This window comes from Drosophila hydei, unplaced genomic scaffold (assembly GCF_003285905.1).
Source record: "Drosophila hydei strain 15085-1641.00,03,60 unplaced genomic scaffold, DhydRS2 tig00008135-arrow-pilon, whole genome shotgun sequence".
NCBI lineage: Eukaryota > Metazoa > Arthropoda > Insecta > Diptera > Drosophilidae > Drosophila > Drosophila hydei.
Window position 1 is genome coordinate 281,318 of NW_022045844.1, and position 19,941 is coordinate 301,258.

At 44.9% G+C, this 19,941-nt stretch overlaps 1 protein-coding gene across 7 annotated transcripts in view; it reads left to right on the plus strand.

The window, feature by feature from the left end:
• Positions 1 to 3,330: 3,330 nt before the first annotated feature.
• Positions 3,331 to 19,941, plus strand: part of LOC111598679 — a 30,455-nt gene continuing 13,844 nt past the window's right edge. For 4 of the 7 annotated variants that reach the window (XR_003944361.1, XM_023314040.2, XM_030225570.1 and 1 more), the window contains exons 1-7: positions 3,331 to 3,754; positions 13,469 to 14,203; positions 16,707 to 16,926; positions 17,062 to 17,352; positions 17,600 to 17,819; positions 17,895 to 18,850; positions 18,928 to 19,876. Coding sequence is in view for 5 of the 7 variants with exons in the window: in XM_023314040.2 (XP_023169808.2) it covers positions 13,652 to 14,203; positions 16,707 to 16,926; positions 17,062 to 17,352; positions 17,600 to 17,819; positions 17,895 to 18,850; positions 18,928 to 19,876 (3,188 nt within the window). In the remaining 2 variants the exon portion in view is untranslated. Of the gene's footprint in view, positions 3,755 to 13,468; positions 14,204 to 15,397; positions 16,453 to 16,706; positions 16,927 to 17,061; positions 17,353 to 17,599; positions 17,820 to 17,894; positions 18,851 to 18,927; positions 19,877 to 19,941 lie in introns of those variants that run through there. The other 3 variants (XR_003944362.1, XM_030225574.1, XM_030225571.1) reach the window with 3 other exon arrangements.

Consider the following 19,941-nt stretch of genomic DNA (forward strand, 5'->3'; position numbering starts at 1 on the left):
AAAAACACCAAAAGTAACAAAAACACACGATGTTTATGACGTATATAAATATATCTATATCGTTGCGTATATCTTTTACAATTTCTTTTTATATATATTTTTTTTTATGTTTTTCCGTAATACTTTTTAGGACTTTGATAGCGACAGCGCACGCGGCGTCTCGACAAACTTGAACTTGGCGAGCGATTAGCGGTTCTTGGACTCGATCGGCTCTGTCTTTCCGGTCGCACGTTTCTGAGCGTAATGATTTACTGTTCCTGCGGCAGCACGTTTTTAAACACAGAGAGCAATCGACGAACAGCAGCAGCAGCAGCAACAACAACAGCAATATCGACAAAGGCAACAACAACAACATGTTTTGGAACAGAGCGAGAGCGTTTTTTATGTAAAGGCGATAAGCGTCGACATAAGTGTACCCTGTATCGTATTCAAGAGTGGAATTCTTATGCATTTCAACACATTTTCATTTTAGTTTTGCCCTGTCCTTGAGTTTTCGGTTCCTTTTACATTTTTGGTTTTTCCGTGAATTTTTATTTATATATTCTACTACCTGCCTCAATGGCTCTCATAGCAGCACTGACCACAGGGTATGCAGCAGGCATGCATCGATTGTTCTGGAGAGCACGTGAGTAAATGCAAGAGCGAATATGACTTGCAAGAGCCACCCTCGTTACTGATCAACTTACTCAGCGCTCTCCCATATGCTCGTGCTCTCTCGCTCGCTCTCTTTGCTGTCCCTTCGCATAAGCTGTGCGATGAGCGGTTCCAGCCGGGCACATCGCCGTTATCCTGATTGCATAGGCCGCATACGCCGCATAGACGCTCTGGGGCCGCTGCAGGTGCAAATAGCCCTAATGTGCATAATGCGCTTAACTAACAATAACAGCATTAGAATCACGTCTAATGCAATCCAAATGCTCCAACCATTAAGGGCTGCGCCCAGCACTGAACTGGAGGATTGTTTGTGTAGCAATTGACACAATGCAAATTAACTAATTTTGGCGCTCTAATTGATTGATTTTCCAGGTTGAATGGTAATACGCACATCGAGGTGTGAAGTTTGTGCGGTATTTCAACAATTTACCGCCGTATACATGTTGAATTTGTGTTGTTGCGAGTTCTGAGTGCTCGAATTCGAATTCCAAATGATTTTCAACAATTAATTGGCTCAAATAATGCTCCAGCCACTTGCTGGGGAGTAGTATCAGCAGTGCTGATAAACCCAAATATATTTCCAAAAATTCGAGCCATAACAACAGCAACAGCAACAACAAGAGCATTTTCCGATTAGCTGCGATTCATGACGTCAAAACACAAATTCAAATTCTATGGCCTATTTATGCTGCCAATTGATAACGGCTTGATAATTGTTTGATAAATTCGCATTCAAATGGGCTGCGAAATATCTTCTGGCAAATTATCATTTTTTATTATTATCGATTCGACTTGACATCTATTTTGATCGAGTGTTAATTTGTGTGTGATAATTGCGTTCTGCGGAAAATTTCGTCTCACACTTGCCCAGCTCAGTAATTACATACATGTGTGCTTATTAAAAAGAAGCCACGCGTTCGTTTTTTTATCAATTCAAATTCTTTTAATTGATAAGCGAGCAAAAGCAGCCCTCAAATTAGTCAAAGCCAAAGTTTTGGCAGGCGCAATTAGGCATACGCACAAGGGTTAATTAGCCAGTCAGCCAGCCCTAAAAGTAGGCTACACTTTACGCAGCTTCAGCGCGCTGCCAAGTATACTATAAAAAAATAATCCAAGTTTTTTTCCCCGTTTTTTTGTTAAATTCCTCAATGACACATGCAATTATGATAAGAGCGCAAATCCAGAGGCCAAACACACTCAACGCTTGAGTGGAATTTGGGGCTTTGAGTGAAAAGCTGTGGTGAAAAGCTCCGCTTGAGTGAGTTGCGTGTGTTGTCCCAAAGTTCTTCGGCTGCGATGGCGATGGCGACGGCCATACCGACGGCGACTCCTGTTGCTGTCGGCCATTGGCTGTGTGTCCCGTTTGTCGCTGTGTTCGCGGTCGCACACGCCAAAGGACTACAACTTCATTTTATCATTTGATTTAGCTGCTCAGCCTGTACAATGCGCACTTCCGTCGCCCATTGCCCAAACGGCATTTTTCTTACCTTTGTAGCGTTTCAGGTTGCCGGCTGAGGGCTGCGGGGTTAAGGGTTTGCGGGTTTGCCATTTGGTTCATCTAACTATGTGCAACTATCTTTTTTCAATTTTCCCGCATGGCTGATGCTGTGTGCCGGCAAGTGGGCGGGCAGGGCTGGCGCTGTCAGTTGGCGCTGGAGGGTTGCTTACCCAGCGAGCCCATATAAAACGGAAATGGAAGTTTTGTAAATGTTTTCCTTTGTGTTTCTTTTTACTTCTCTGTGTACACACGTCTCTATTTGTATCTCAGTGTGGATGTGCATGTGTGTGTGTGTGTGTGCAGAGCAATAACAGCAAACACCAACACTTACGCAATACGACGCCTTTGAAAGATGAGCACACTGCCAAACGGGTGGCAACATCCAGCAACCAGTTCGTGCCACATGCCAAAGACCTGCACTTTAGTTTTTGGGTTGCAAGTGTTGCTTTTTATGGCACTTGACGCCCAGCCAAACCCAAACCTAAGCGCGCTGCCTAGACTCAAGCCCGAACCCTAGTCTCAGGCATTTGGCGGCCAACTGGCCAAGCTTTTAGCCTGTCCCGTAGCATTTGGGGGTTTGAACTTTTGCACCTGCTCTGCTTCAACGTGTTGAATTTCATTTGGTTCGCCAGCTCTTGATAAGAAACTTCCATTTTAATAGCTGCAACAGTTATGCATATTGATGTGCGCGACAATGTGAGCGTGTGTGGGAGTCCCTACTTTTATAGACCAACTAAAGTGCGATAAAAAAAGGATTCAGCTAAACGCTAAAGGATTGTCAGCTTATCAAGGCTTTCAAGTTTATCGTGCCTTTGGCAATTGGGTATATGGGTTCGAATCCTCATGGAGCTCTAGCTGAGCAGAGGCACTTTGATATAACTCAACTTTGTTATCGATGTTAAGAGTCAATTAGACGGTTTCTAATCTCTTAATAAATACCAAAAGCATTACAAACTAAATTCCAAGCTCTATGGCACGATGATCAGCCGATCAAAGCTTTCGAGTCTAGTAAAACATTTGAGCTTGTAGCACAGTGTGCATAGCGTGATAATTGTCATTATCAGCTTAGCGAATAGAAAAGCTTGCGCTCTCAAGCTCTAGCTCGAGGCAAAGCTCAATCGTTCACCTGCTGTCGAGAGCTGCCACTCGGAGCTTTTTCACTTGGCTTTAACGATCGATTCTAAGGTGCTCGCCATATGCGTAGCGCCCAGTCAGTAGCTGTTGACGCGTTTGGCTAATAATAATAACAAATATGACGCCAGTGCGAGTCAGTTGACTGGAGAATAAATAAAAGAGAACAAAAAGCTGCTAAAAGTTATAAAAGAGCAGATAAAACAACAGGCAAATAATGCCCGAGGCTCGTTTCACGGCCAGTCGCAGCAAACATCTGAATAAAAAGTGAAGTCCATTAAAATGAAAGAAAATATCTGAGAAAAACTCAAGACACAAAGTGCACTCGGAAAAGAAAGGAAAATATAAGAGTAAACGGAGAACTCAACATTCGCTCGTGAATCGCAATTTAATTACGCGCAACAAAACAAAACTAAGAACCCAAAGTCCCTGATAAGATAAGACCGCGCAGAACTGAGCAGCCAGCCAAAGGTGGGTTCGCCTCACGCATACAATTTGCATCTCTCGCGTTGCTACAGACGTCTCCCAGCAGCAGACGATGACACCGATAGACTAGTTATAGATCTAGAGCATGGGCAAATGGTATATAGTATCATTCTATAAATGAGTCCAATTGTGATTGATTTACCGGTTGACCTAGTGGCTTAATGATTGAGTGTGGCACGGGTAAATTGATAGGCCAACTGATTGACTGATGGCATGCTGGACAAAGGGTCTGCTTAGCTGATGAACTGCTTGAATGATTGACTAGAGACTGAGAGACAAAAAACTGTTAAGGCAAGTCACTTGACTGACTGATTAATAAACTAATCAACTTAAAGACTGTTTGACTGATTGACTGATGGGGTTGATTGATTGTGACTGATTGGCGTTAAAATGGAAGCTAGAATTACAATTTGTTTGACACAGTGACTGATGCATCAAGTAATACAATAATTATGTAATTGATTGAGCGACTGATTGACGAGCCTGATCAGTTGGCTAATAGGCTGCTTGACACAGTTAATAGCAGACGGACTGAATGACCCAGTAACCTACTGATTGACTGACTAGCTGTTGGTGCAACTAAATGTTTTATGGGCTGATTGACGCATAGAAGAACTGACTGATTGATGAACTAAGTGACTGATGAAGCGAGTGGATGCTGTGACCAAACGTGACTGAGTTACTTTAAAGTGAAGTGTTAAATCTTATGTTGATAGCAGATCTATTTCAAAGCTTATCAAATACGTGATCTAACGATAAACGATATAGAACTGAGAATTCGAGAAGTGGGGTTCGCAGACGCCAAATCACGTCTGAGACTTGGCACGAGCAAAGCCGGGTATTACCCGCTTGTAGACTATATAATAATAATTTTATTTATGGCTAGTCTCGATTTCAATCTGATTGTTGCTGCTGTTGCTTTGCCGTTGTCGTCATTGTTGCATTCGGTGCTCGGTTCGCGCTTCAGTTGACGCGTGCACAAATACATTTCCCGCTCTGTTATGCATGTTAAATAACTGGGCTGTCTTTTAATGCCAGTTATATTATGCTCGTAATACCCGAACAATAACGGCATTTGCATGCCGAGGCGCTGGCAAACGTGGCTCAATCATGATTGAGGCCATTCACATGAGCTTCTAATCGTGTGCACAATAAGAATGCGAGCAAAGCTGAGCGGATGCCTGCCAGGCATATAAATTGGGCAAATCGTCAAAACGTTAAGCATACGCCGCGTGTGACAAGCGGCCAAAACAGGAAATTAGCAAAAGCAATCGCTCGCATGTGAATATCAATGCGAACTTATCTAAATGCTTAAGGCCAAATAGAAATTTCTGCGAAGCAGAGCATAAATTTCACACACACAACAGGTTCAACTGCTCAGCTCTGGAAATGAAATGAACTTTAATTTCATATAAAGTAAATGCTTTTATTTGTTGTTCACATTTGCATGCACTGAACGATTTTAGAACTCATAAACCAGTTTTATGCAATTCGATTCATAAAAAGATTCATATTATATAAATGTTGTGTATGCATAGGGTAGATTGGTTTGACTGAGTCTGAGATTGGCTAAGTTGTGAGGTCTATAATTTATCCTATTTAAACAGTCTTTCCTGTCTCCTGTCTATCCTCTCTATTCTGTCTATCCATATCCATCATATTTATCCCATCTGGCCTTTTATTCATTTTGTTTATCCTGCCTATCCTGGCTATACGATCTATCCTATCAATCCCCTCTATCCCGTCTATCCCCTCTATCACGTCTATCCTGTCTATCCCGTCTATCCTGTTTATCCTATATACTCTGTCTATCCTGTCTCCTGTCTATCCTGTCTAGCATGTCCATTATATTTACCCCATCTATCCTCTTATCCATTTTGCTTATCCTGCCTATACTGGCTATAGAATCTATCCTATATATCCCATCCATCCCGTCTATTCTCCTTATCCCCTCTATCCTGCCTATCCCGTCTATCCTGTTTATCCTCTATACTCTATCTATCCTATCTCCTGTCCATCCTATCCATCATATTTATCCCATCTATCCTTTTGTCCATTTTGTTGATCCTGCCTATCCTGGCTATACGATCTATCCTATCTATCCCCTTTATCCCGTCTATCCCGTCTATCCAGTTTATCCTCTATACTCTGTCTATCCTGTCTCCTGTCTCCTGTCTATCCTGTCTAACCTGTCCATTATATTTATCCCATCTTTCCTTTTAACCATTTTGGTTATCCTGATTATCCTGGCTATACGATCTATCCTATATATCTCTCCATCCCGTCTATTCTCTTTATCCCGTCTATCCTGTCTATCCCGTCTATCCAGTTTATCCTCTATACTCTGTCTATCCGGTCTATTCTGTTTATCCTTCTGTGCTATCTATACTATCTATCTCTCCTATGCACTCTGTCTATACGGTCTATTTTATTTATCCCATCTATCCCATCCATTCCATCTTTCCCATCTATACTATAACATTCTCAGCTTTTAGACCAGTATTGTGCAGTCGGTTACAGCCGGCTGCAGCACTCCAGCACGTTTTCTAATTTATTAGCACAAAATCCAGTTCAATTCTAGTTGCTCATGTTAATGATTTATGCAATTTATAAATCAATCAAAATATTTATGATGTGAATTGTTCTTTTCCGACTTTAATCAAAAGTCTCTGAAATGAAATTGACTGCCAATAATTTATGCATATTTCCGCACTTGAAGAAATTAGAAAATTAAAATTCAAAACAGGCTGAAGAAGCTCAGCAAAAATATGAGAAATATTTTAATAAAGTTTCAAGTTTGAGGAGAGTTAAAAATGTTTCGCAGCAAAAGCCATGACAAGGCCAATAATTGCGTAATTATTATATATATATATGAACATATATGTATATATATATATATAAATATATAAGTATTATTATTTATATGTGCTATGACTCGCTTAGCTGAATGTTGTTTACATAAAAGAATTTTCAAAGTGCGCAAATTGACAAACAAGCGTCTCGACTTCTGCTGCTGCAGAGTTTAGAAGTTGAGCTTGATCAACTGCTAGGTACTCTGCAATGAGAGAGCATTGTTAGTTGAGTTAACTATAGAAAAGGAGTAACTTGTCTCTAGATATGCATAAGATAATTCAGCTCTAACTAGAATGAAAATAAAAGAAAATACTTTGGAGTTGCCTCAGTCACACATCAAATTTGAAACAAATATACCCCACTTTGCTAAGTTTAAAGCAGAGTATAGCGACTTGAAGCGCCACACTAGCAGCAACAATAACAACAACAATTTGCAATTATGCGGCTTGATGAGGAGCTTGTCAATTGCGTGTTGCTTGCACGCTCTGCTGGCGACTCGTAAACAAAAAGCCCTGAAACATTACCAAAGACTTTACCACAGCAACAACAACTACAACAAGAGCAACAAAAGCCAAGTAATAATTAAGTAAACGCAACTGAAATATAATAATGAAAAGGTCTCTCTGCCTTGAGCTTACGCACACAGTGATAGAGATGCTGCTGAGCTACTTGCAACATGCAACCATAACTAACTTGGCCACTGGGCCACTCACTTATGCAGTGCATGTAAATGAAATGAAGTCGTCTGGCCAATTTGAGCCAATGCCGGAAGTTCAGTTGACAGTTGACAGCAGCTCGTCCACTGGCCACTCTTAACTAACGACTTTTTGCAAATGCTTATCATTAAGTGCAGTCGACTAAATAAAATTGATTTCAGTTTCAAGTCGAGCTCTCAGCTGAATGAAATATGCTTAAATTTGTGTGTGTGTGTGTGTGTGTGTGTGTGTGTGTGTGTATGTATGTGTGTGTGTGTTGCATACATTTATTTAAGTGTGTAAGCACAACAGAGTATTTCCAGTTTTTAAATAAATTAAAGCAAAATGTATTTCTGCCCACTGCCTCTCTCTGTGATTCTCATTAATCCAAGCACAGCTCAGAGATTTCCTGGCCTGATTAAATGTGTTTTACTAAGTGTTCTTTCAACAAGTTGTGCGGCCATTCTCATAAGCTGTATTATGTTTATGTAATATATATATGCATATATATCTATATATATGCATGTCTGTATATACATTTACTTATGCATATGTTTTCCTGTGCCAGTTGGACACTAAATTTACGTAGCTGGTCATTAAATAAAACATATTATTATTATTATTATTTTTCTCTGTATGTTTTTTTTTTTTAAATTAGACCTTTAATTTAACCTTCATTATATACATTTTTTTTATTTTTTTTTTAATTTGATATGAAATGACTTGTTTTTTAGTCTATTCGCTATCTCTCTATGTGGTCGTCTCTCGCGTTGTGTTGCCCTCTCTTTCCCTCAATCTTTCTCTATGGCTGCCTCTATGTAAGGATCTCTCGCTTTAGCAATCTCTCTCATTCTTTCAATGTCTCCTCTCTCTCTCTCCTTCTCGGATTTTCTGTATAACTTTCTTTTTCTGCATGGCTCCCTCTCAGACTCTCTCTCTTTCTCTTTGGCTGTCTTCCTCTCTTTTTATTTATATTTATCTGCCTCTACCCACCTGTCCCTCTCTATATCACCCTATCTCTCTCTCAGTCTATCTATCTGTCTCTACCTATCTATCTCTTTCTCTCTCTCACTCTATATAAAAATGTATAAAAATGTCTCTCAGGCTACCATCTCTATCTATCTGTCTATATTTCTCATTCCCCTCTCTCTCTCTCGCTGTCTATATCTGTCTCTCTCTCTCCCTCCTCTTTCATATGCTTCACTGATGCTTACACACATATAAGTCTTTTTCTCGCTTGCTACGCAGTTAGCCATAAAAAAGAAAATTACATTTGCATATGAGCTTTTGTCTTACTCTTGCTTATGCACAGATATATATTTATATATATATATACATATGTATATATGAGCTTATATTTAGTATTATATAATGTAGTTTCCTTGAGCTTATGCCTTTGCATACAATTTTTCAGTCTCTGTACAAATTGATGTGTGCTGCACATATCATTAGAATGATTCATTGAACTATCAATAGCATTCGATTCGCTTGACTGTGCTCATTCATATCCCCCAGCCAATACACAATTCCTCGCTCTCTCTCTCCCATTCTCTATTTCTGTCCCTTTCGCATCCTTTCTCATCAGTCAGCTTGCATTTCAGAGCGTTTGGATGCAGTTTGGGCCACTTGGCCGCAGAGCTGTGCCATTCTCTGTTGCTGTTGCTGTTGCTATTGCTGCAGCTGCATTGCGCATACGCCTCGTATGCCGGACTGGCATATCCTTTGGTGCTATTGCCAGTGGCATTGCCTTTGGCTTGGGCTGCATCTGCTTTTTGCTATTAACGTGCTCATTTTCACATTTCCGAACGTAGCTACGTTTCCCCTGCCAGCACAGCGTCCGAGTAGACCAAAATGGAGCCAGCAGAAAAAGGCAGCAAGAAATAGTTGAAAAATATTAAAATTTATGATGACAAACCCGTCGACAAAACTTTTCAACGCCAGCTGCAAAGATTTGCTGGCCAAAAAAAAAAAAAGAAAAGTGGAAAAAGAGAAGAAAATGCAAGTAAAAATATACATTTTTTATGCGATGAGTTTATCGCCGAGCTCCGTGCATGTACACACACGCCCATATGAGCAGAGGCTTTTGTATGGCTGGTGTCTATGGATGCCGATGCCGATGCCGATGCAGGAGCAGGAGCAGGGCAGTAGCTGGGACAGGGGCCAGGGACAGACAGGCTGATATGAGAGCGGCTCGTTCGGCAGCTTTCAATATTCGCACAGCTTTGAGCTTACTTTTTCCATTTCCCAGTGTCATTTTTGAAAAATTGATTTATGGCCAATAGTGCGCGGGTGTTGCTTTGTTCAGAGAGGAAGGGGGAGCAGTGGGTTTGATGGGGCGCGGCTGCACGACAGTCCCAGAGCGGCACAAAAACCTATCAAGTGTCCGACTTTGTTGTTGTTTATGCTGTGTGTCGAGAGAAACATTTTCATTGAGGCACAGCGACCAATGCCAGCATTTATACTGAAACTCGTCCAATAACGGAAACGGATCTATTTTTAACTAGACAAAACTTAAAGTACCTTAAAACCCAACACTGCCACAACTGTCTCGCCTATGGCAACTGCAGTTGCTACAAAATGAGCCGTCAATTAAAACGCATCGAGCGCAAACAGACAGCAAACTTTCGGGCACAACAATAACTTGATGGACCTCAAGATATCCTTTTGGCCATAAAAATTTTATTTGCCATCCTGGCTTTCAAGCGAGCAGACTAGCGGGTCTATTTGCTTTTCATTTCTAGAGCGCACATTGGAACACTTTTTGCTAAATTATTTATAAGTTAGTTTAATCAGTTTATCTAGACTTTCTACTCTCTGCTCTGCTGGCTGATTATCTTGTGTCTGTTGAGCAAGCAGATTGATTGGCAAACTACTTGACTAACTGCTCTTAAAATGGATCTCAGACAAGCCGCCCTCAGGGTCAGCTAAATGATAGTTAATATGAGTTTATGTGGCAAGCACTTATCTATACAATTTTGTACTTATTTAAAAAGTTATTCATAGTTAACAATTTTTGCTCTAAGATGACTTTTATAATAATTTCTCTGATACACTTATTTAACTCTAAAGAGACATGCTGAGTTTATAGTTGCTTTGCTGCCTCCTCAGGCTTCTCCTGAATAGCCATTTACAATTTGGAAGACTTCCTCGACTCCAGTGCTTGATATTCATACAGATATAAATCATATTTATTTAAGGCCTGCTCCCAGTTCACTTTATTTTGTATAGCCATGCGACTGCCCCTCAGTGCCAACTATGCTTAGAATTCACGCTTTTTTATAAAGATATTCCAGCTGACTTTCTGCTTAGCTCCTGCCACATTTCCATTGCATGCACCTGCAGGCTCACTTCAATTATTGCGCTACGCCTAATTAGAGCTGGCACACGCAGATGCATGCGCTTTATATAACCTTTGTAGAGCAGCTACTGGGTATTATGTGACTGGCAACTGCCACAATATGTGTGGCACTGCAACGGCAACCAGAAGCAACAGCAAACGTTTACAGAAGCAATTGCTCATTTTTGCACATTTTCCGCGCCATGAAAATGCGCTTTTCCCCGGCCCCCGCCGCCGCCAGCACCGTGAATAAATGAGAATTCGTTCGACTCGTCCGTGGGGCTGGGCCACGCCGCTTGTTGTGGCAGGCAGCCAGACATTTATGGTTGGCTTTCAGCGTAGTGCAATAATTAAGCGTTGACTTGTTCAATTACCAAAATGCAATTGCTTTTAACCACGCAACGGCGGCCAGACAGACGGACAGCCAGGCCGATAGAGACTGAGTGAAGTCGCCACTTGGTCTAGCCGCGAGCTGTGGCACCTTCGAGCGCCGTGTCAGCCGCAATGAGTGCTTGCCATAGTTGTTCGCTGTCAATTTGCATGAGAAATGCACAAAAGTTGGCGTTCGTCTTGGGGCGAAGTTTTATTTTGATGCCTGGGGCATTAACAGCGTCAGCATTGCTAGCCAAAAAGTTCAGGGCTTCTTCCTTTTATTGGTGGCAATGGCATTCGTTGCAGCTGCCACGTGGCGGCAGGCATTTGAGTCGCATTCATTTTGGGCCGCAATTGAAATGCATGAGCCAACGTGTCGTAGTGGCAGCGACGGCAGCGACGGCGTCTGCCAGCCAAAGTTGTAAGCGTGCAGCTGTTGCATGCCACATCGATTTGGTGCAAGCATCAGAATAGTAACGGTAATGGTAATGGGCATTGTTATGCTTATGCATGAGCTACGTGCCACACACACACACACACACACACACAGATGGCAAGAGAGAGCCAGCCAGGCTGGCAGTTATATCTGTGGCATCCACGTCGATTAAGCCGAAGCTCTTGTTGCAGGCTCGCAAGCTGGGCAGTTGTTGGTGGCACGCTTACGCTTATTTATGCGCATAATTACTCGATGCTCAATTTACATATGCGACCCAATCGCAGCTCAAGGATTTGCCCGCATACAAAGTGCCGCATTAAAGCCGCATGCTTCAATTGCCACAGCGAGTGCAACAACTGGCTGCAAAGTGGCACAGACAAAGCCGAAAAACATAGAATTGCCTCATTATGTTGAATAGTACGCAGCAAATAAAAACTTGGCACTTAATACAAAGGAGCCACGTACTCTCTAACGTCGAGGGGTACAGCCCGGACAGTCGGGGCAGCCAGGGCAGCCAGGACATCCAGAGGGGCGTGCCAGTGAAATTTATGCAGCACAAAGCCGCGTGGCAAATGTGAGTAAGCCAAACGACATAAGCAGGCATAAACAGTGCAACAGCAGCAGAAATAAAGCTCGACCCCAGCCACTGCAACCACCTCAAACACCGCTGCCCCAGCAGCAGCAGCAACCACAGTGGGTGTAAATCTTGTTATGCAGCAAATGCGCCATAAAGCTAGCTACTAGCTGCTAGCAGCCAGGATCAGGCTGCGTTCTCCCCAAGGCTGCTGCTTACATTTCCCTCACACACACACACACACACACACACACATTCAGTGTGTGTTGTTTTTGTTGTGGTGTGCTTTTGGGAGCTGCGGCAGCTATGCTTCTGTCCGTGTGCATGCGCCACTCTAATAAAATTTAATAAAAAACGTGTTGCCTCGCATAATGCATCGACAAAGCGAGCAGCCGCGGGGCGCAGTGGATAGTTGTGGGGCTGTTAGGGGTTTACATGCTCTTACATTTCGCAAAAAGATGTTGGCAAAAAATTAAGCAAAGCTTCAAATTGATTACAACATTAAATAGTTGCACTTCAGATTGCCAATAAACTGAAGCAGCGCGAAATTAATGGCAATACCAAAGAGCTTGAAAAGAAGAGTGCTAGAAAATGAAAGCTTTAAGCTGGAAACTACTTTGCACTACTTTGAAGCTCATTGTTTAATAAATGTAAATAAATAAATATTTAAATAATATGCAAATTCGATTCACTGCAAAGCCGATTAAACTATTGCTGAATGTGTGAGCTTTCAGAGAGCTTTAACTTAAGCATGTCATTAGCTTGATTGACTAAAAAAAATTAAGCTTTATGGCTGAGCCTTAGACTGATCGATTGTAAGTGTGAAGAAGTTACTTATGTAATAAATAAAAAATAAATAAATAAAATAAATAAATATGTAATAAATAAAAAAAAAAACAAATAAAAGCTGATTGAGACTTAAATAGAGCTTATTGAAAATCTAATATTGAAAGCATTTTGTAATATTTGATATATAACTTCTCAGCGCACAACTTTTTAAACATGTCTTCTTTGTTTTGAGATGGCAAAGAGCTTTAAGCCAAAGCTCAAAGCTTTAAGCAATGAAGCAGCTTTTTGTATAAACTGACTTAAGGCTAGCAAATGAAGCAAGTTTTTATCTCTGACAAAACTATTTAAGCGCAAGTTTCCTTAAAGCTTTCAAGTTTAAGCTTAAAGCTTAAAAATTACTGATTAAATATAAATTTATAGAATAACAATATTGTCAAATTATTTAAATCAATATAAGAATCCGACTAGCACATTTTCTTCAGACTTAACGGGACTGCAAATTTCTCGCATTGCAGTGTCAGCACCTAGGGGCTAACCGCATGGCATGTAGACACGTTCCCAGCATATCAATATGCCACGGCGGCTGCCAAGGCAGCTAATATGATAACCCACTCACTCATGCGTTTACGACTAATTTTGACAGGCGTTGCAAGTGCCGCTGCAGCAACTGGAGGCGCCCCAAACAACAAACAGGCAAACAGACAAATCGCGAGACGGAAGTCAGCGCATTAGGCATCAGCTGTCAGCCGTGGGACGTGAGCGCATTGCAATCAAAATCAACGCCAGTTATTGGCCGTGCCCATGTCGATGCTGATAGTGCGCCTTGATGGGCAAGTGTGTCTCCCGGCAGAGCTCTCAAGCACATCATCAATCTGTGCTGACAATCGCCCTGTCCCAGCAAGATTTGGCCCAGGCCCACAAAATATGGCAACAGTTGACAGCGAGTAATGAATATATAGCCACAACAGAATCAGAAGCAGCAGCAGCAGCACCAGCAGCAGCCCCAACAGATGAGCCGCCATTTTATTACCATGTGGTGAGCCGCAGCCAGCGGGAGCTGAAGCTGGCGGAGGCTGGGCAGGAGGAGGAGCAGCTTTCATTGAAGACAACTGCTGTGCTGCACATTGAGTCTGTCTACAGCCATTTGGATGCCCAGGCGGAATCGGATGCGAATGGCAATGTTATTGGCGGCGCGCTGACAGGCAACGCATATGCCACTTGCCAGGAATTTTTACTGCAGGAACTGGTCCAGACACTCGACGAGTATCAAGCGAATGCCACAACCCCGTGGCCGCCAGATAACAGTCGAAGGCCAGCAGCCTGCCAGCTGCCTGCCAGCGATATCGAGAACGAGCTACACTTTCATGAGCTACATAAGGTAAGTGCCAATGTTATTTTTTATTAGCGCGCTACTCTAACGGCAAATGGTTAGAATCCATGAGAAGTATCCTGATTGATGGACATATACGTAATGCAATCATAAATTCGGGTGGCATCGTTCGTTGGTGAGCTAAAACAACAACAACAACAATCGCTGCTTGTGATTGACAAAACTGATGAGCCGACTAAGAAACTTTGTTGAATGACTGATTGATTGACTGGCTGATGATATGATTGAGGGACCGATTGATTGATTTCCTGTGTAGTTGTTTGATTGAATAATTGAATTACCTATCAACCGTAGAGCGACTGATTGACTGACTGCCTAACGAAGTGACTGAGAGTCCAACTGATTGAAAGCCTAGCTGACTGATTGATTGACTAACATATTACAATAAACTAACTGATTGATTGACTGATTAATCAATCAAATCTTTGATTATCTGAGGAACTGTTGAACTTATTAATTGTATAAATAATTTATTAGCTAAGTTAGTGTCTGATTGATTAATTGATTGATTGATTGATTGATTGATAAACGAACTGACTAAATAATAAAGAAACTGTTGAACTAACTGATTGACTGATGAATTGCACAAATGATTGACTAGCTAATTTAGTGTCTGATTGATCAATTGATTGATTGATTGATTAATAGACTTATTTACTACAATAAACGAACTGATTGATAGACTGACTAAATAATAAAGGAACTGTTGAACTAACTGATTGACTGATTAATTGTACAAATGATTGACTAGCTAATTAAGTGTCTGATTGTTCAACTGATTGATTGATTGATAGACTTACCTACTACGACAAACGAACTCATTGAGAGACTGACTAAATAATAAAGGAACTGTTGAATTGACTGATTGACTGATTCATTGTATAGATGATTGATTGGCCAATTTACTGTCTGATTGTTCAACTGATTGACTGATTGACTGCATTATTAACTAACTGACCTTCCGGGCTTTGACTGTTTGACTGATTGATTGTGTCAAGAACTGGCTGAAGAGTTCAACTAAATGATTGACTGACCAAATGATTGAATAAGTATGATACTGATTGTCCATATGATTGACCTTCTGACTGATTTCTCAACTGATGCTTTGACTGTTTGCTGGCCCGACTCCTGCTCCAATCACTGACTTATCAATGCCAACTGTCACCTTTCTTCACACAACAGTTGGCCACGAGCATTTGAAAAACCGTTGCCCGACACACACCCACTTACCGTATAGTCCCATTCAACCCCTAAGCAAACACAAGCGAACACTAGATGGCGCCAGTGTGAAGCCACCCCCAGCTATTAGCTGAGGCAGCCACTTGTTCTTCGTTGGCTATGCGCACGCTCAAGCCCCGCTCCGGTTCAGCGAGCAAGGCATACACTCAATCGAGACGGCCACGGCGAACTAGAACTTTCAGCCAGCCTATTCAATTTTCCGAGTGCTGCTGCTACGCAAGTGAAAAACTTAACAAAAATCTGATAAAACAGAAAAAAAATAAAAAAAAAGAAATTGCAAATTAAATTGAAAAAGAAATTAGCAAAAGAAATTGCATACTTTGAGGCAGTGCGAGAAAAGCGTGTGGCAAGTGTGGCACAAATTGATGCAACAACAATAACAGTTACAACGGCAGAGGAAACTTTTTTCAAGGACCTTCAAAACTTGCCGTACGCCCGTGGGTGTACTCTCGTCTATGTATCTGTGAGAGAGGGAGAGCGAGAGAGTGTGAGAGAGAGAGACAGAGAGAGAGAGCAGCTCCGTGAGCGTGGCTGAGATTGTGACTGCGAGTGAAGCTGTCACTGTAGTTGTGTACCTGCCTCAAGTGCAATTATAAATGGCGTAATTTGGTGCGCGGCCGTGTGATGAACATTGATTTGATAGTGGCATTTGCAACATTTGCTTTGGTATCTGTGGCAAGTATCAAAACGGCGCACGTTCGGCATTCAAGTAGCGGCAAAACGCAGAAGGAGACGCGCGGCATTAGCGAGTGCCGCTGCAGCCGACGTGCAACATGGATGAATGCGACAACCTCGTCGTCGTCACATTAGCCGCACACGAGGACCCAACAGCCGAGGAGCAGCAACAGCTAAAGAAAAATTTGCACAAAGACAACTTTGACATCGATGACAACGCACTAGCGCCAGAGGAGCAGCAACAGCAGAGAGACAACTCGAGCAGCCGTGCCACAGCCGACGAGGACGCAGCAGTCGACGCCGAAGTCGAGGCAGTCATCATGGTAAACACTGTGCCACACAGCAGATGCACCCACTGCTCCTATACAATATTGTAGATAGCTTTGTATGAGTCATCTAGTTAGATTCGCACACCAACACACTGAACCACCCACCCACACACCCGACCACATCCTGTGATTGTTTTATTTGAATTGTGTGGCAGGCTTTGTCTGCTCTGCGCTTCTATTGACCCGTTTTCGCACTGCTAATCGCCTGCTTAACCTGCTTTCCCAACTTTCTCCCACTCCACCCGCAGGGCCAAGCGGAGAGCAAGAAGCATGGCAGCAAGGCTGGCCGACGCCAGCAGGAGCTGGGCGAACAGCAGCAGCTGCCACACACCAAAGGCACCGCCATGTCCTTTGGCTTTCGCAAGAAGCTCAATGGTACGCCCAAAAAGTTCAAGAAACTGCTCGAGGGCAGCAGCAGCGGCGGCGAAACGCCACAGACAGACACAAAGGACGACAATGGCAATGCAGGTGAGTAATGAGCGCACCTTGGCCCGTGTTATGGCTTTTTAATTTGCGCCAATTAGGACGCTGCCTAATAACAAGTCAACATGCCAGCCGAACTTAACTGCTTTCATTTTTATCACACTGGCTCTGCCGCCGCAGCTCCTGTTCAGTTCGAGAAAGTGGGCGTTGCGGCCCAAAAGACAAATGCGTCCAATCGCACAGGTGCGGCTGGCAAGCGTTTTGGCTATCGCGGCGCCGTGCCACGCCCCGCCTCCGCAAGCCTCACAACGGCCACAAACACGACCAGCGGCAGCGAGGATGCCGACGAGGCAACGGCCAACGCTCAGAACAACAACTGCAACAGCAACAGCAACAGCAACAGCAACAGCAACAACAACAGCAACAGCAACAGCAACAACAACAACACCAGCAACGTGCTGGTGAGCAATCGTAAGTAGAGGCACATGCCGCACAGCAAATGCCCTTGCAAAGTAGATTAGCTCAGGGAGCAACTGATATGACTAGCTATAAGCCAAGAGATTGCTGTAGCCAGAGCAGTCCGGCGACCCGAGTGTCCTCGACTCGTTGCACATGCCATGAGCAAGTTGCAACAGCCGTGTGGCAACTCTTTGACACATCTCTCAATGCCAACGTCTCACTCCATGCCCCCTGCCCCTCCCTCTGCTACTCTCCACAGTGAAACGTCGCTCCAAGAGCGCACACGCGGGCCGCAGCATTGATGGCGAGCCAAAAATAGCCCAGCCCAAGACGCTGACGTTCAATCTGAACCAGAACACAACCATCGAGTATCAGCGCCGTCAGTTCTTTGGCGAGATTCCGGATGAGGCAAACGGCGCAGCCAACGCACGGCCGCGCTACAACTACAATAATCTGGCCAATATGCATGCCAATGTGATGTGAGTAGCTAATGAAGCGCTTGGTAAAACGGGAAAAAATCTCTTCAATTCGCCATTTGGAATTCTCCCTTGCAGCGTTCGACCCACGCCACGTGCTGCTCCGGCTAGCTTTGCCAAATTCACCTTGCAAACTGTCAGCTTGCCACGGCCCGAGTATCCGGTGGCCATTAGTCTGACGGCAACCACGCCCACCACGCCCAGCAGCAGCGTGCAGAGCCCCGTGCCGGCGCACTCGACGGGCGCTCGAGCCAAGGACGTGGCCAGCAGCTCCGCCAGGCAGCATCCGTTGACCTCGATACACGCACAGCCCAGCAGCCGGCAGCTGGACCAGAAGAGCGTCAAGCAGCTGACCAACAATTCGACCCGGCGCGGCTTCTCGGGCAGCCGCGAGATCAGCGCCGATTCGGGCATTGCCAGCATGGACATGGCCGTTGACTCCGGCAGCAGCTCCGGCGGCAGTGCGTCCAGCTCGAAGCGCAGTCGCAGCCGGCCGCGCAATCTGCAGATGGTCATGAGCGGCCGACACACATTCGAGGTGCGCGACGTGGACGATCCGCCCTCGAGTGAGTCCAACTCGTTTGTGGAGACCTTGGCGCTGCCCAAGCTGCCCACGGACAACAGCCAGACGACGCCGCTGCCGCTGCTCGGACTCGTACGCTCCAATACAGTGCTCAGCCGCGAGAGCTACGAGCGCCGACAGGCGACTGCCGAGCAGGACGCCAATGCCAGCCAAACGCCGGAGACACCGCCCAAGCCCAAGGCCAGTGGCTCCGATGACAGCGAGAACGTGGACGAGGAGAAGCTCTACCTGGACTCGTCCACCTCCGAGAAGAGTGCCAAACAGCAGAGCCACAGCCACACGTCCTCCATGTCCTGGCGTTGCCAGGCGGGCGAGTCTCTGGCAGCCAAGGACTGCAGCAGCATGAGCCTCACGAGCAGCGACACACAGGCGCCCACCAAGGCGGAGGACATGTCCCTGGGCCTAGACGACATCAGTCTCATCAATACGGAGATGCAATTCAGCACGTTGTGTGAGTAGCCGCACCAACGAATACCCTGTAACCAGATCTAAAATCCCGCAGCTAACATTGCTTCTCCTTTCCCGCAGCTTCAATGACGGAAGCGGCTGGCCAGGCCAACGGCAGCGGCGCAGCTGGACAGGAACACTTGCTCAACATGCACATTGTGGACAATCGGGAGGCGATCGTGGTGCGGCTGCCCAACGAGCGTCCGCGCTCCTTTAACAATGCGCTCAATGAATCGAAGTTTGCGGAGCTGGCGCTGGCAAATAGCAGCTGCTTGCTGCTGGATGACGAGACGTCGCCCACGGACAGCCTGGTGAGCAGCACCGAGGAGTCGGAGGAGGCGGGCGGCAAGCTCAAGAAGCACAAGCTGAATGCCGAGCTGCAGCAGCGCGTGAACGATGTGGACATTGATGATATTTCGCCGGTGCTGGAGCTGGAACTGGATCCAGCTAGTCACAGTCCCGTCTCACCGGGCACGCCCACGCACGCCTCCCACTCGCTGTCGCTGGGCTCGGACTGCGGCAATCTGATCGATGACGAGATTGCCGATCAGCCGGCGCTGCTGTGCAACAGCGAGGCACCGGAGCATGCCACCGACACTCCCACACTGATGGAGACCCACACAACCGGATCGATGCGTTCGCTCAAAAGCCAGTCGAAGGCGCGCACAGCGCTGCAGCAGGCTATTGAGCTGAGTCTACGAACTCCAGCAGCGGTGCGACGGGCGGTGCTCGAGAGCGCCGAGTCCCTGGACACGTTGTCGCCCTGCGAGTCCATCTGCTCTGACGACTTGATGATGGACTTCGATATGAACAGCAGCGTGGACTCCATCGATCGACCCGTCTCGGTGCGCAGTCGCAGCGGCTCCGACTTGCACAAGCTCAGCGCAGATCTCGAGGCCGACCAGGCCGAGACCGAGGCGGAACTGCTCGCCCAGCTGGACTGCAAGGGCAGCGATGTCATGAAGGAGCTGAACAGCCTGCTGCGCGCCCGCATGCAGCGCACTGCACCCACTCCCAGGGAGCGCATCAGGTGAGTCCGCACCTTGACCACTTTCCCACAGCTGGCCCCACCCAAAAACTTTTCCATTATTCAAC